Source organism: Zalophus californianus, chromosome 4 (assembly GCF_009762305.2).
Source record: "Zalophus californianus isolate mZalCal1 chromosome 4, mZalCal1.pri.v2, whole genome shotgun sequence".
Lineage (NCBI taxonomy): Eukaryota > Metazoa > Chordata > Mammalia > Carnivora > Otariidae > Zalophus > Zalophus californianus.
Genome location: NC_045598.1, coordinates 23,691,195 through 23,708,345, shown reverse-complemented (window position 1 = coordinate 23,708,345; position 17,151 = coordinate 23,691,195). Strand labels below are relative to the sequence as shown.

The following is a 17,151-nucleotide window of genomic DNA, read 5'->3' as shown; positions in this document are numbered from 1 at the left end:
TCATCTTCCCTCAGTCTTATCACTCTGCCTTTCCCCTAAAGTTGCTCTATCTACCCCCAGCCCTCTGGGCTCTTTGCCTCCCCCTGCCATATTAGCTCTCTGGTCCCACCCTGTTCTACCCCCTGTAGTAGCCTGGGAAGAGGAACATAGGCCAAATGAGGGAGAAGGTAGGACAGGCAAGTGGCTCAGCACGACAGAGCTGCCATGCTCCCCCTTCCTGGGAGGGGTCACACGGTCACCTTCTACGACCCATCCCTCCTGGGCATTTAGCCCTGCGGGTGCAGCCCAATTTCAGAGCCAGGACTAATGTCTAATCTCCACAGCCACATGGCAGGAAGCAGGGGTAAGTGATCTCCTGATTCTGGGTGGGAAGACCCTGGCCCAGAGTCGGGTGATGGTGGCTGCAGGCCCAGGGCCACAGAGCAGCTATGAGTCTGAGCCCTGCTTCAAGTGCCCTTGACTCAACGCTAACCACCGCCTCCTGGTTCTGGGGGATCTGTTGTCCTGGGAGGAGCTCTGGGTTGGGCTGCCTCTGAAACTCCCGAGTCCAAGGGGTATATCTCCTTGGGCCACGTGTTCGTGAATTCCCTCCTGAAACCATCTTTCTCTTCCCAGAAGCCCCCTGTCCTGCTCCCAGCATCCTCGGCCTCAGCCCCCCCAGGGATGGGGGCTGGATAGTCCCAGCTGCCCCAGCCATACATCAGCCCCCATATGCACACCTTGGCTCTACCAGGGGACTCGGGCAAAATTTGTCCCCAGAACATCCCCTTTTCTCAGAACTTCAAGACAGCTCCGGGCCTCACCATGTACCAGGCTCTACTTACTCTAAGACTTGGCACGTTAGCTCACTCTACCTCACCCCGGTGACAGAGGCCCCGAGAGGGTACACGATCTGCCCACGAAGCTGGAAGTGGTAAGGTGGGACTGCAGCTCAGGAAACCTGATTTCAGAGAGAGACTTTTAACTACCACGTCAGGGACCTCCCAGCCGCTGATGGCTGTCCTCCCCATTTTCCAGACTTGCAGGCAGACCGGAATAATGACCATGATTCCCCATCTCACTTGCAGCTAAATGTGGCCCTGTGTCTAATTTCGGGCCGAGAGAAGAGATGTGTGCAGTTTCCAGGTCATGCCTTTAATTAGGAGAGGTGTGTCCATGCCCCTCCCCTCGCCTGCTGGCTGCTGGTGTGGGTGAGAGCCTGGGACAGCTGCCACAGCCTCCTAATTGACCAGTGTCCAGTCCAGCCCCCAAACAATAGCCAGAGAACTCTTAGTATAATCTCAGTCAGATCCTCAGGCTCCCCTACCAAAGCCTTCAATGAACTCCCCAGGGCCTTTGGAAGAAAGGCCAGCCTCCTTGATGGTGGGCAAGGCCTCTTCCTGTCTGGCCCGAAACTATCTTCCCATCTTAGCACTTGCCACTTTTTTTTTTTTTTTTTAGATTTTATTTATTTATTTGAGAGGGAGAGAATGAGAGATAGAGAGCACGAGAGGGAAGAGGGTCAGAGGGAGAAGCAGACTCCCTGCTGAGCAGGGAGCCTGATGCGGGACTCGATCCCGGGACTCCAGGATCATGACCTGAGCCGAAGGCAGTCGCTTAACCAACTGAGCCACCCAGGCGCCCATCACTTGCCACTTTTATCCTCTGCCCTCATCCCAGATCAATCACCAGGAAAATCTCATCCTTCCTTAACTGTCTCTTCTTCCTCTGCCTTCCCCATTTCTCAGCCCACACCTGGCAGACTCTATGTATCCTTCAAGACCCACTCCAAAGGGTACCTCTTATGTGAAGCCTTTCCTGACTATCCTGGCTGAGTGGGTGGCTCCCTCCTCTGGCCTTCCTCGGTCCACGTGCAGTTTGCATGTGGGACAATGACAGCCTTTCTGTATTGTCATCATCTGTAAACACGTCCACCTCTCCCCTCTCTCTATAAGGATGGGAACCAAGTTTGGGCCATCTGCTGGTTGTCAGTACCCACCATAGGTCCAGGCACCAAGCCAGTGGCCATCAAGTTCAATGAGAGAAAGAGGAAGAGAGAGAATGGAGGCCCAGGCCAAGGAGACAGGGAGGGCATCTAGAAATAGCCACAACCCTGGGTCCAGACCAGACCAGGCCGGGCCCCCAGATAAACTGACGCTGAGTGAGGAGGTGGGGGGTGGGTGCAGACCAAAGACTATGACTCAGGCAGCCCTACTGACCTCTGGGGTCTGCTAGCCAAGGCAGATGGGCCCTGCCTGTTAGTGGACAGTCCTGGCACTTAGACCTCAGTGACCCTCAGTGACCAGTGAGTATTTCAGGCTAGGGCTGAGCATCACCTGCTCCCTTGGCCCCACAGCTTGTAGGGCAAAGGGGAGCCTGCCAGCCTACCCACTGAGGAGGCGACAGGATTGGAGCGGGGATGCTGGAAAAGTTTGTCCTCTCCTGGTTCTTGCCCCACCTCACCCTCTGCCCCACTTGGAAGTTCCCTTCCTGAAGCACCAAGTGCCAGAGCTTGAAGGATTAAAGGGCTCATCTGGCCCAACCCCCTGCCATGGAGGGGTCACTGCAAGGAAGAGACTGGCCCAAGGTCACAGAGCAAGGCAGGGCAAGGATTACCGCGGGGAAGGGCAGTGTGGAATAAGATCTAGGGCCAGGGTCCTGGGTCCAATTCCTGGCTCTCATCTGTAAACGGGAGATGGGAACGAAAGTACCTGCATCACTGGGTTACTGTCAGAATTAGAAGTGTTCAAGGCTGCAGGCTGCTGAACCCAGTGCCCAGCACTTCACAAGACAGCAAGCATTTTCTGCACCACACTGCACAGCACGTGAAGGCCCTACCCTCACGATCTCATGGACTCCTTCCTCCAACCCTGCAAGGCAGACATTACTACCTCCATCACGCAGCAAAGGAAATAGGCCCGGAGAGATGGACCGGTCAAGTTCACACAGCTGGTGTCATGTCTCCCAACTGCCCTGCTGTCTTCCCACCTCCTCCTCCTGGCTCCTGACAGCTCATCCAGTGACTCATCAACTGGAGAGAGTGACCTTGGCTCCTGACACCACCCTGGGCTCTTCTTATCCCGGCACTGAACAACCCCATTGCTCATCTGACATCACACCCCCCTGACCCTGGTCCCATCCTTCTAATCTCCTGGTTTTCCCACCTCCTACCTCTAGGAGGGCAACTCTCTCACCACAGGCTTCAGTCCTGGTCATCCTCAAGACCACCCAGTTCTTCCTTCCTTTTCCTATCTAGCATCTTTGTTTACTACAGAGCCCACAGATGCTGCCCACCACTGGCCCCAGCCAACCCCAAGATCCCAGGTCCCAAAAAAAAAAAAGAAAGAAAAAAGCCAAAGCCAGGCTGACAGCCTTGACTGTGTACCTGCTTTCCGGAACACACCTGGCCTCAGACTCCCAAGTCCAAGATCCATTTTCTGCCAGGCCCCCTGCCAGGGCTTGCCAACCAGCTCTCCTCACCTAAGGACACACAGTGGTCAGCTGTCCACACCACCCAGGCTCATCAGGTCTCCTGGAGCTACCTGCATCTTTCCAGAATCTTGAGCAAGCTGTTCCTGAATGAAGTGAACTCTGGGGAGGGACCATTGAACCATCTGGTTTGGTGCCAGGTCACATGGTACATGAACACACCCACACCTCAGGGTGGTGTGAGGTGCTGTTTTAGGAGCATTAGGTTTCCCTAATTATACTTTAATCTAACATTATTTGTAGTTTTGCAGAGGCAAATTTTTTCATTTGATAGAGGAGCAGTGGGAAAGTAGCCAGGGGCAGCCCCAAGTCTGGGATCTGGTTTGATTACTTCCTGGGAACAGAGCTGTCCCTAAAGTGAGCTACTGTAGGGGCACATGGCTGGCTCAGTCGGTAGAGCATGCAACTCTTGATTTTGGGGTTGTGAGTTCAAGCGCCACATTGGGGGTAGAGCTTACTTAAAAAAAATAATAATAATTTAAAAATAAATAAAGAGAGCTCCAGTTGAGATTCTGGCTACACCTATGTGCCCAGAAGGGTAGTTCTCACCTGGGAGCACTTGGAGCCCCACCACCCACTGGAAATGACCCAGTCTCGTGAACCTCAGGGATGGAGTGAAAAAGAGAATACAAGACAGGATACTTCGGCAGGAGAAAAGTTAAGAGTCATAGGAAAGGGGGGGGTCAGGGACGGAATTTTCAACAGAGAACACTGAAGAGGACAGGTGGTTTCCTTTGCTCTGGAGAGACTATCCACTCCCCAGATCCGTGCCAGGCCCTGTACTAGGCTCTCTGGACATGGCAGACGGCCACACCAACTGGGTCCCCACCCTCACAGGGCTTCTGGTGTAATAGGAAAGGCAGACTCAGAGCTGAGTGGACCACATGAAAGCAGGGTCAGTGCTCTGATAGGGAGGATGGGGCTTCTTAAGCTGAAGAGTGAGTAGGAGTAACTAAAGGAGAGCAGCTAGGGAGGAAGAGTACTCTAGGCAAACACAAGACACAAACATGGCACCTGCCTGAGATACAAAAGGGCAGAGTGGCTGCAGTGTGGAGGGCTTGCAGAGGCAGGTGGGGTGGGGGCCAGAGCCTGGGGGTTGTGGAGGGTCAGGTGCCTTCTGGGAAGGAGGCTGAGAAGAAAAACAATTAACCTTTGTACTGCATTCCCAAGCTTATCCTACCTTATCTTCCTAGAATCCTTGGGAGGCCGGCTGGGTAGGAATTGTGATGTGCTTTTTTTCAGATAAAGAAATACAGACAGAGATATGGTGATTTGCCCAAGGTCACACAGCTGGTCTATAAGTAAGGCACAGGATGGGAAGCCAAGTGAGTCTCACTCCAGAGCCCCTAAAGCTAGAGAGGAGATAAATTCACTCACTCACTCATTCACCCATTCATCTATTCGTTCAATATTCCATATACTCATTCACTCATTCATTCATTCATTCATTCAATAATCCATATACTCAGTCATCCAGTATTCCATATACTCGTTCATTCATTCACTCATTCATTCATTCAATATTTATTCATTAACTCCTACTATCTGCCAGCCACTATTCTTGGAACAGGATTTCAGTAATATTCAACTAATGAAACAGATGGAGCAAGGCGGAAGAGTTTGGCCTTTACTCTGCCAGCAGGGAGGACATCTGGTTTCTGGGAAAGCAGAGGTGCCTGCCCCACCACTCTGAGCTGGCCCCTCTCCTCCCTGGGCAGAGAGAGCCATTGTTCTCCTTCCCGGGAGCAGGTGCCACAGGCAACAACTTCTCAGAAGCAAACTGGTGTTGAGTAAACCCTATCTTTTACCATCATTTGTTCCCTCGGCCTCAGAGTAGCTAGAACTCTTGGGGAACGAGGAAGTGATTTCCTAGTGGCAGAAAGAACACTGCATTCCTGCCACAGTGGCTGCAATCCCCCTACACAGTGAGCTCAGGGAGGGCAGGGGCTGTGGCTCTCCCCTGGGTCCCCACTGAGCCCAGCACAGTGTCTGGGCACAGGAGGTGCTCAATTAAGATTGGCAAAATGGATGGATTACTTGAAGAGAGAGAAAGGGAGAAATGTGGAAACTTCTCTGCAGTCTCTATAGGCACTCAGTGACCTAAGTGAGGAGACAGAGATAGACCTAGATCCTTTGCTATTGGTTCAATGTCTCAAAGTACCTTGGCTTATTCATGTGTATCTCTGGGACAACTACCCTGGTGAGACCCAGAGGGAGAAAGGAATCACCCTTCACTGAGCATTTGTGTGTGTTAGGCTTCCATATGTTACCTCTTTTAATCCTCATGTCAACCCTGAGAGTAGATGGCCTTCCTCCATTTGGGAGGAAAGGAGAGGAAGGGGAAGGGACTGGCTCCTAGTCTCTAGCTAGTAAGTGGCTAGTGAGTATATGGATTATTGAATGAATGAATGAATGAGTATACGAAATATTGAATGAATAGATGAATGAGTGAATGAGTGAGTGAATCTATCTCCTCCCTAGCTTTAGGGGCTCTGGAGTGAGACTCACTTGGTTTGGGACGTAGAACCAGGCTTCTTTCCAAAGGTGCTGCTTCTGAACCCATCATGCACCAGGGGAGGGTGTGGGGGGTGTGGAGGGAAGGGTTAAGAACTTGATTCCATGGCAGAGAGCTGCACCATTACCATCCAAAGAAAAAATGTCCAGATGCAGGTACTGGGGGTGGAGTGCGGTGGGGGCAGTCAGCATCCACAGACTGAGGCCCTAAAGGGGCAAAGGTGGGGGGGTGTCTATGTCCCTGGGTCAGTGGAGGCTCCAGCTCAGCCTCTTTGGCCTCTACCTCCCACATTTCTTCCCATGCCAGCAGCACATCCCCTATTGGAGGCATCCAGATGGCAGGGAGGGTCCAGGGCAGAGCTGGAGATGCTGAGTAGGCCTCCTCGTGCTCCCCCCCCGCCCCGCCCCATGGCCCCACAGATCACCCGGTGCAGCCGGCCCCTCTCATTGGCTCTCTCATGGTTACTCAGCGCTCCTCTTCTCCATCTTCCCAGCCTGCGGTTGCTGTGGAAACACAGAACAGTGACATCACCACAGGGTGAGGGCTGGGCAGATGATGCTCTTGGCAGGGACCGGTCCTGCTGCCTGCCAGATGTTGTATTCACATCTGGGTCTGCCAGGGTGAGAGAGAGAGGCAGGAAAAGGGAAGGGTTCGAGTTCCCTCCCCTTGCCCTTCGTTCCCCAAAGGCGGTGAGGAGAACAGGGCAAGGAGGATGCAGGTAATGAGAGGGATGAGAAGCTGTGCACACTTGGAAGGGAGAAGAATGAAAGCTCAGTGGAAAGTAGATAGGGTGTGGCTTCGGAGTCAATTTCGGTGACCCAGGTCTGGGCGTGGTGGGGGGATGAGGGTACGGCAACAAGGCTAGTGGGTCTGGGCTTTATCTCCATGCTGCTCAGCGGAGGCAGGGCCCGAGAGAGGGGTCACAAGGACTTTCTAGCAGTGTCCCCCTCAACCCTCCCGAAGATTTTTGCAGTCCCTTCCTCACCACTGCAGCAGGTTCTAATCTTGTCTTGGAAGTGAGAAAATTGAGGATTAGAGAAGCCAAGCAATCTGCTGTAGGGGGCCCAGCAGGTGAGGGGCAGGGCTGAGAGCAGGTCTGAGACCCCTGCACTGTCCGCGGATAATAGGAACAGTAACAGCAGTGGCAGCGAGCATGAGGTCCACCATGCTCAGCATTTTAAAATGCATTATCTCATTTGATCCCCAAACATAACCCTCGAAGGGGTAAATACTGTCATTACCTCCATTTTCAAGATGAAACAGAGACTCACAGTGGCTTAAGGGAATCGCCCACAGCCACAAAGCGAGTACCCCAGGGAATCAGAACTGGCACACAGATCTACCTGCCCGCAGCTACCCACCCCAGCCCCAGCTCTCCCCGGCAGCATCGTGAGGACCATGGAGGGAGACAGCTCTGGCCCCTGGGTCTCCACCTACTCAGTCCCACAACCTAAAGGTTGTGACCTTGAGGAACCATCCCACTCTCTCCCTCAACCCTCCCTTGCACCTGCTCCGGCAATGAGGTCACCAGGGCTCCATTCCCAGCCCTAAGGCCTGTCCAGGCAGCTTGGGCAGAAATAGGCCCCTGTCTTCTGGCAAGTGGACCTGCCCCAAAGAACCAGGACCTTGGGCAAGAGAGGGCTCTTCCTCCCTGGCTTCTTCCCAGAAAGTCAGAGGTAGGGGAGAAACAGAGGCCCAGGAAGGAGTGTCAGTGGGATAATGAGCTGGCAGGACCCCAGGGCTAGTGAGCCTATGGCTCCTAGATACTTCCCCCCCCCCCGCCCCCCGCTAACCGTGAACCTCTGCTGGCTGAGGTTCTGTTGGGCACAACACCCTTATGCAGAGCCTCCTATCTGTTAGGCATTCGCTTACCCCTCACTTCCTCTGGGAAGTCTACCCTGAGCTCCTAGATCAGGACAGGACTCCCCTCAGAGTCACACTAGTTTTGTGTCTGTCTACTCAAAAGTGAGCGATGTGAGTGTGTGTCTCATTCATGGTTGTCTCTCCTCAGCCCAGCCCAAGGCCTGGCAAAAAGTAGGCGCTTCAATAATTGCTGGATTAAGAAATGAATGGGCTCCTCCAAGCTTCCATTTGCTCATCTGTAAAACAGGAGTAGTTATAAAACCTACTTCGTGGACTTTGTTCGGCATGTTCAATGCGAAAATGCACTTAAAGCCCTCAGCATGAAATAAATACCAATACAAGGTGATCTTACTATTAAAAGCGCTTTAAAAAGGGTCAACCACGCGGGAGGTCTTTCAAGGAGGTGACATTCCGTGAAAGTGCAAGCTGCTTGCAGGTGTGCAAAGGTCAAAGAAGGGCGGCAGGTGGGGAGTCGCCCCGGGGCCTGGAAGAGCTGGCTGGAGGGCCAGAATTTCTGAAGGAGGTGAGGGGGAAACAACCTGATGAAATGCTCAGAGCCCCGCGTAGAGGTCAGAGGAGCCCGAAGCGTTGTTAAGGTGGACGGGGAGGGGCACTGCAGGAGGAAAGGCGCGCGCAGGAGACATTCCACAGGGAGGGGCGAGCACGTGCGGGGCGGGAAGGGCACGGCGGGATGGGTCAAGCTCTCGCCCCAAGCAGGCGGAGGGCACAGGGGTAGCTCAGCTGCCCACGGTGCCCCTGGTGACTCTTCCGGTCACCGGCAAGTGGGGAGTGGCGGGAGAACGCGGCTTCCAAGGCCACCTAGACCAAGCTTGCAATATTGGGCTCCAGCGAACCCTCGCCTTATTTCCTACGACCTTGTAAGTTCCCCGCTGAGCCTTGGACTCCTCACCTGCAAAATGAGGACCAATGCCTGCGCCGCGAAGAGTCAGCCAGAGCTTTCCCCGCGTGGGCATCAGCCCAAGGGCGTTTTCTCCTCGTCTTTCATCTCTGCTCTAACCCCAAGTTCGGCGATACACTGGGGGACTGTGTCGGCGGCGCGCGCCCCACCTCGCGGGCACCGCGCCCCCAGTTGCTTCCTTCTCAGATGGCGAAGAGCGCCTTGAGGCCAGGGAAGGGAGCAGGTCCTGCCAGCGCGGGGCAGGGACTCGGAGGCCGGGCCCCCGCGCTGACGCAGGCGAGCCCGGCGCCACTGGCTGCCCCCTCCCCCTCGGCGGGTCGGGGGGGATGGGCAGCCAGCTCGGGGCGGGTGAGCGCCAGCCCGAGGCTTCCTATTTCGGGAGCTGGGGGTGTGGGCCCCGCCTCACCACGTGATACAAGGGCTATTTAAAGCGGCAGCGCGGGCTGAGAACCGTGGGTCCCAGAGTCCTTGCACGCCGGTTCTGTCGCCTCCGCTTTCTTCGCCTAGCCCAGCCTCACCATGGTGGACGCCTTCGTGGGCACCTGGAAGCTAGTGGACAGCAAGAATTTCGATGACTACATGAAGTCAATTGGTGAGCGCGTCTCGGGGATACTGGGCTGGAGAGGGCCTGGCCGCGTGCGCAGCCCTGCACAGCGTTCGGGCGCTGGCTAGACCCCATACGGCTGCTGCATCCCTCCTGCTCAAGGTGGGGGAGCAAGGGGACGCGGAGAAGGTGGCATCCTGGGCTAGGGCACGCGAGGCCTGTTGGAAGGGGGCTTTCTGGTCTGAACATGGCTAGAGGGATTCCCAGGTAGAGAGGCGCAAGGAGGCAAGATGTGCCGGTCGATGTTGGGGCATGGAGGCGCTTTCGAGGAAGAGGGGTATACATAGTATCTGGAGAGAGGTGGGTTTGTGCAAAAAGGAAGCATCCATCGCAGAAGGTGGGAGGCTAGCTGGAGGAGGAAAAAAGCAGGAACATGGGTGGTTTACGGATTGGAAAGTGTGAATACAGAAAGGGAATGGGGCGGTTGGGGAATGTACTATGGCACAAAAAAGTAGAAACTCCTAGGAGGAGGGAGATGGGAAGAGAGGGGAACAGCGGGGGAATGGGATATGAGAAGGCGAGATAGGGTCCCCGCACAGTTAGCAAAAAACCCCGCCCCTCCATGTTGAACTAGAGAAAGGATGGTTGCAGGAGGATACCCTTTCTCTCACCATGCAGTCTCTAACGTCCTTCTGCAGTGGTGTGTAACCAGGCTTTAATCACTGTCAGTAAGCCTAGTAGTAGGGTGGGGTGGGAGGACCCATCACCTGCTGGCTCAGCCATTTGTTGGGGAGGGGTCTGGTGGAGAAAACCACTAGACTTCCCTGGGTGCAGCAGGGTCCTGGAGCAAGGCCAAGATCTGTTAAAGGCAGAGAGGTCTAGGAGGGTGTGATTGTTGGGATGGGGAAGAATAAAGATTCGAGTCATTATACCTGAGGTCCTTGGAGATCCCCCATGCCGTGCCTAGTTTGACAGATGGGGAGACTGAGACCCAGAGAGAGTACAAACTAGTCAGATCAATCCCACAGCAGAGCTGATATGAAAACCTAGATTTCTAGATGTGTAACCCAGAATAGTTTCCACTATGGACCTTGGGGGTGGGAGTGGTAGGAACTGCTTAGCTAATGATTGACCTCACCCCTTCCCTCCTACTACGGGCTTAGACGGAGAAGGTGGATACCCTTTCTCTTAAATCCCCAGCTATGAGATTATCCTAGCCGCCCAGGCTGGGACAGGGAAACCAGAATATTGTTCATAGCTGAGCTACATTCCATGCTTTCCTATCAGGGAAGGGGGGCTGATTCTGGCAGGTACCCAAATAAGGGGTGGGGGACCCATTTCTCCCCTCTATTTCTAACCCTTTCCTGAAATAGGGACCACAAGTGTTGGCTCTTGAGGTCAAAGCTCTCATGCCCCACCATAGTATGCTGGGTACTATGCCCACTGACTCCAGGAAAGTAGCCCCTCTTGGAGCAGTGGGCCCTGGGCAGCTGTTGGGAAGTTGGGATGCCCAGAGTTAGCCCCTCCCCCCAAGCCTCCCATAGCAGACATTCCAACTGAAGACCTATGTCCCTGAAGTGAGCTGCAACATCCTTACCACACTTGTTCCCTTATTTTGCCCCAAATAAGGGGCAGATTTGGGCTACAGGGCTTAGAATGTATCATCCTGCTTTTCTCCATACACAGATGGAAAGGATGAGAGGTCCATAGGGGAGAAAAGACCATCCTCAGCTCTGTGTAAATAGCTTCCACTTCATTTTTAAGTAGAACCCAGCTCTTTCTGAGCCTCCAAAATCATCAGCCCCATTTTTGGTCTCAGTTTCTCTTGGCTCAGTCCCTCACTCACCCCACAGTGGTTTCCTTTCTCAAACACACCACAATTCTGGGTAGGTCCTAAGCAAACAGAGCTCCTTGCATGGTGACAAGGCCCTGCTCTCTTCTGGAGAGTGGGATCAGCCCGACTCACTCCAATAGCAGGGGCTAAGGCCAGGTCCCTTACTGACCGGGCAGGGCAGAAGCTGCCCTCACCCCTCTAGTTTTAGACCAAGTGTCCTCAGGGGGGCAGATAGACCCAGCCTAGTTAGTACCAGTGAGCACAGGCCCACCTGGTGGCCTCGGTGCCAGGAGGAAGTACACACTGGGAGAATGGCCCAGGAGAAGAGTGAACAAGTTTTGGAGCCTAGATGCGTATGCAGGTCTATGACTCACTCTTTGACTTTGGGCAAGTCACTTCTTTCCAAGCCTAATTTGTAAAGTGAGGATAATAAGACCTACTGTTCAGGGCTGTTAGGTGTTAGGAGCATTAAGTGAAACAACCCCAACAGGCCACACCTCACTTCCAGCAAGTGACACTGTCGGCTGGCACACCAGCTCCCCACACTAGGCTGTTCCTGCCTCGCCTCTGCCCCGCAAGACAGCTCACCACTGCTGCTGCAGGCAGAAGGGCAGGCCGTCGTGATGGAAGGTTGGAGGCAAAAGGCCAGATCTCGGGGAGGCTGTAACCTGAAGGGGTTAAGGCTTTGCTGGAGTTCTTTGTTTCACACTCTTGCAGGACACTCAAGGAAGGCTTTGCCCAGCACCTAGGGAAGCCGTGCTTTGGTCAGTCAGGGAGTCCCCATAGGGCCTCAGACCTGGAGCCAGGAGACCTGGATTGGAGTCCTGATGCACTAGCACTCAGGCCTCTCCTAAATCTGTACACTGGGACACACACTCCCTTCTGCCTACCTCCTACCTAGGTCATGGAGAAGGGGGTTTGAAAATATCTTGCTGCCATACAGAGGGGACAGGTGCACAAGTGGGTTTCAGGGCAAAAACTTCCAAAGGTGGGAAACGCCTGTCCCTCAGGCTTTGAAAGGCGAAGTCTACATTTCTCTCCTTTCCTCAGCCTGTGGCTGGAAAGCTGCTCAGGTGCCCTGGGAGGGAGCCCTGAGCTCCAGCCTTGGGAGACAGTACAGCTGAGCAGTTACATGAGCTCTTCAGTCAAACGGTTCTGCGTTCCAATTCCAGACCTGTGAGCCTGGGTTTGAACCCTCAGTTTTTGCATCTGTGAAGTAGAGATAATAGCATCATGGCCTGCAGGGAGAATGAAGGGCTGAATGAGATAACACACCTTCAGTTCTTACCACACAGAAAGTAGCCTGTTCTAACCTCAGATCTGCCACGACTTGCTGTGGCATGCCTGTCCCTTAAACTTCCCATCTGCCCAGTGAAATCAAGTGTCTCTCGCTGCACAGAGCTAACAAGAAAACAATTTAAAAAACAGCCAGAATCTCTGAAAGTTCTCATACTCTTCGCTCTGCCCCACATCCAGGCCTGAGGTTGTTCACTGAGGTCCTTGTACCCTGTCCTTCCAACTCTACTCATGCTAATAACCTTCCCCCGGCCCTCAGGTGTGGGTTTTGCTAACAGGCAGGTGGCCAACATGACCAAGCCTACCACAGTCATCGAAATGAATGGGGACACTATCATCATAAAAACACACAGCACCTTCAAGAACACAGAGATCAGCTTCAAGCTAGGGGTGGAGTTCGATGAGACGACAGCAGACGACAGGAAGGTCAAGGTGAGTCATATAAGGGGGTCTGGGGATTAAGAGACCTTTGAGACTTGGCACCCTATTATTGTACCCTGAGGGGCAGGTGATTTGGGGGGATTGAAATGAAAAAGGTGCATAAAGCCCGTGCAGTACAGGGATGTCCCAGGTGCTGTGCTAGGAGCACACTAGCCCCGTCCTCATGCTTTCCTCCCTCCCTCCTAGGGGACTATCTGGTGCCTCTGGGAGTGGGCAGCACAGAGCCAGGATGTCCTTCTGACATCAGTGTCAACTCCAGCTCCAGCTGGGTGACGTTGTGCATGGCATTTAAGAGCTCTGGGTTTCTTTCCAATCCATAGACGGGAGAGTTATGTGGCCATGGCTGCGACCTCAAGTACTTTAGGAACAATGCCCAGGAGAATTCAGAGCTCTTCCCTGAGTGAGTAGGTCATGCTGGCCTCCAGCAGCAAAGGAGGCAGCTAGAGACAAGAGGTGGAGACCTACTCAGATGCTTCCTTTTCTCCAGCCTCCACCTCCCAGGCTTGGCCAGTGAGCCTGAGGAACCATTTCCAATTCTACCAGCCCACAGGCAGGAAAAGCTATGTTCTGGATAGGGCATCGTCTAAGGTGTGTTTGTACGTCTTCTCACCAAGCCTTAGCGCCTCTCCTCCCAAGGAGGAAAGGGACATCTACCTCCAGTCTCAGGGCTTGTCACCCTGTGGTGGCTCTGTCTTTGCTGCTTGCCTCAGGCCTCCTACCCCCTGGGCCAGGCATGGCAGACGGAACTAAGGGACTTTGACCGCTAAAGAGGGTCCCTATGGCAGTATCCTCCCAGCAGACCCTGTCAGTTTGCCCCTGAGCCGGTCCTGCTTCCTCACAACCGCCCCAGGGCAGACAGGATAGGGTCTGGTCTCCTCGTGGAGGAGACTGCTGGCAGAGCTGGGTTGGTGCCCACAGATGTCATCCCACCTTAGAGACAGGTGGCTGCCGTATCCCATGTGTCTGCCTCCTTAACTAGACCACCTTTTTGAGGGACAAGAACCCTAACTAAACAGTAGAGCTCTGGGATGCCTAAGCTAAAAATAATCTGTTCTGAGTGGGCAAAAAGCTTGGGGGATGGGCATGAAGAGTAAAGTGGTAGCAAGGATGCACACCCACTCCTCATGCTGCCCCAAACATAAACACAGCCTTCTCAGATTCTCCTACTCAACCCTGCTCCGCCAGGGTCCCATAGCCTGACCTAGAGCCCCCAAATTCCTAAATAAAAGAGATCCGGGAGAGCTGCCAAATGAGAACCAGCTGATGCAGGCTGGCAGAGCCCAGAAGACTAAGTGGGCATCTGACCAGGGCTTTGAAACACTCCAAGGGCACCCAGTCCCTGGACCTGGCAGTTGCTGTCTACTTGTCAGCTGAAGGGGCCACATGATGTGGACCAAGAAGAGGTAGGACTACAAAGTGGGAAGTCTCAGTTTCCAATACCTTCCCTCCCCAAGGTCTGTTAGACATTATGTGTGATCACCACTAGGCTGGAGAGTCTCAGGACTCCTCCTCCTCAATATTGCCCAGGGATGTAGGATGGTACATGCCCCTATCTTTTAGGGGCTCTAGGGCTGTGGGTATCATGTAGATGATAGGATAAGTGCCCATTCTGAAGGCTAGTGGCACTTCTCAGAGCCAGGCTGTCTGGCTCACCATACCGCCTGCCTCTCCCTACTTGCCCAACACCTGAAGGCCCCAGCCAGGCAATCATGGAGTACAGGCTGGAGGTAAATGAGACAGCCTGCAGGGCTAGGTTGGAAGTAGGCCACCTGAGCTCTGGTCCTGGCACCATCATTAGTTTGGGGCAGAGGCAGTGTCCTCTGTGGCCCCGATGACCAGACACCAACTTGTCCCTCAATCCTGGCTCAGATCACAGCTCAGGCCTCTACCCTCTTTCCACAGTCCACTGTGACGCTGGATGGAGGCAAACTTGTCCACGTGCAGAAGTGGGACGGGCAAGAGACAACACTTGTGCGGGAGCTAGTTGATGGGAAACTCATCCTGGTAAGACAGACAACTTTGGAGCCTCACCCAGTTGGTTCCCATTACTGCCCCTTCAGTCGAGCCTGTTGTGAAAGCCAGGGTCTTCCCCTGGGATCAGTGGAGGGTAGAGGCAGGGCTGGGGTGGTATCAGGTGGGAATTTTCTGTGTGGTAGCTTTGGCCTCACACAGACCTGGTTTCAAATCTCAGCTTACAGGCTAGATGACTTCAGACAAGTAACCTTCTTCCAACTCCCACTGTGAAATGGGCATTAACACCACCAACCTTATGGGCTACTAGGGTGGCAGGAGACTGTGATGCAGAGCACCAAGCATCATAGAGGCGAGGGAGAGGGCTACCACAGGTGCTCCACAGCCTTAGTCTCTTTCTCTGTGTTGCCACCTTGCCCCACCCCGGGAGAGGTAGAAAATAGGGCCAAACTGGATCCCAGGCTCCTAATCCCCTCTCCTCCCTGGGACTGCACTGCCACCTAGAAAGCCTCTGGGCAGGGACAGGCTGGTGATGGTGGGGCAATGACAGTCCAGTCCCTTCCGCCTCATTCCAGCCCCACTGCCTCTCAGTGTATAGCATGCCGGACCTACTGCACTACCTGACAGCCTGGGCAGGAAGGAACAACCAGGCTGGCATATCAGTCTGTTTAGGGACTTGGGGACTTCTACACTAGAAGAATGTAGCCATGACTGAACAGCCCCAGATCCGGGGCAGAGGTAACAACCCCTGTGGTCTCTGTCTCCTAACTCTGTAGGACCTCAGGTTTTCACCCCAGTGTCTTCACTGCAGACCTTCTTGGGTCACTGTACCCTGCTCCCTGTATTCTTGCAGCACCATGAGCAGGGGTCCGTGCAGAGTTAAGAATGAGGTGTCTAGCTTTGGTGGGCATGTGAACCGCAGGACCAGATACTCACTGGGCAATGGGACTCTGGTGAGGCCATGTGCCTGGCTCCACAATGCCAGACTGGACAGATGATAACTCAAGCCTCTGGCTCCGGCACCAGCCTAAGTCAGGGAAGGATGGAGAGCTGGTAGCCTAGGACAGCCCTTCCCCAAGAGTCTCTGGACATTCTTGTTTACCTATTTGTCTACGACGTGCCACGCGCCATCTTGGGCACTAGAGGAATGGTGCGAGGGAGAGAGACAGACAGCGTGGGATGCTGACCAAGTCACTTCCCCTCTCGCAGCTCATTTTCCCAAAACTCTAACAGAGGAATTAAGTGCCTAACTAAATGAAAAGCTTGGTATAAGTATTAGAAGAAAATACATGTAAAGTACCTGGCACATAGTAGGGGGTCAGTAAATGTAGACTACTGGGATAAAGAGAGAGGCTGTCCCCATCGGAATGGAGACTGCTCCGGTACCTTCGGTGCCCTCACCCCTGCCCTAATCTGGCTCTGTCTTTCCTTCCAGACACTTACCCATGGAAGTGCAGTTTGCACCCGTACTTATGAGAAAGAGGCATGACCTGCCCACTCCTTCACTGTCTGCTCCTCTGCCAGTCGGCTAGCCCTGGACTCAGCACCGGATTGCCTCATTTTTTCCTCTGGCATTTTGTATAAATCCACCTTGGTTGGGTTGGGGAAATTCTTCTGGGGTCAGGTGGCACCAGCCTGGGTCCATTTCCGGCTCCCATTGTGTTATGTTTGTTTTTTTAACCGCATCCAAAGGGTGCTCTAAGGTCAATAAAGCAGAGCCAAGGTCACCAAATTGCCTTTTTGCCTTTGGTGACATGACTCTGGGAGTCTCAGTTTCCCTGTGTGTCGGACAGCGGGCAGAAACGACTGCCTGAAGGTCACTCAGAGGCAGCCCTGGACGAGAGACTGAAACGGACAGTCTCAGGAGCAGCAGTAGCTGGTCACCTGACACACTCAGTAATAAAACAGCTGTTCCTACAGCTTGCCTCTACATTTCTCCTCCACACAGCCATATGAGCTAGTCCAACCTGGAATAATCAATCAGTGGCAGGGCTTCCCCAGGTTCGGCTACTAAACTGTCACCTCAGGCCCATCCTGCACTGCAGGCCCTTGGGTTTGGAAAGCTGCTCTTTGTGGGATGCTGTGGTCTGTCTTTCCAGAATGTAGGCTCAGGACACAGGATGTAGGCTTGTGCCTTGGTGGTGGGAGACAATGCCCACTGGCCAAGATGACTGCTAAGCTCCCGCCTATGCCCTGGCCCATTCATGGTTATAAATTCTACTGGTTCTCTATAATCAGCTCTGGGGTAAGAGATCATCTAATCATTACAAAAGAGAGGGCTTATAAGTGATCTCCTACGA

At 53.8% G+C, this 17,151-nt stretch overlaps 2 protein-coding genes across 2 annotated transcripts in view; one reads left to right on the top strand and one right to left on the bottom strand.

Annotated features, from left to right (window-relative positions):
- The window catches only part of SERINC2 (serine incorporator 2), a 48,124-nt gene extending 39,077 nt beyond the window's left edge, over window positions 1–9,047 (bottom strand). Inside the window, exons 1-2 of the mRNA XM_027580949.2 lie at window positions 8,757–9,047; window positions 3,365–6,486 (exon numbers count right to left, since the gene is read on the bottom strand). The gene's annotated coding sequence lies outside the window, so the exon portion shown is untranslated. The remainder of the gene's footprint in view (window positions 1–3,364; window positions 6,487–8,756) is intronic.
- Window positions 9,048–9,179: 132 nt separating this feature from the next.
- On the top strand, window positions 9,180–16,622 carry FABP3 (fatty acid binding protein 3). The gene is made up of 4 exons (XM_027580982.1): window positions 9,180–9,357; window positions 12,699–12,871; window positions 14,783–14,884; window positions 16,287–16,622. The coding sequence occupies exons 1-4, from the start codon at window positions 9,285–9,287 to the stop codon at window positions 16,338–16,340; spliced, it is 402 nt and encodes a 133-aa protein (XP_027436783.1). The 5' UTR covers window positions 9,180–9,284; the 3' UTR covers window positions 16,341–16,622.
- The last annotated feature ends 529 nt before the right edge of the window (window positions 16,623–17,151 follow it).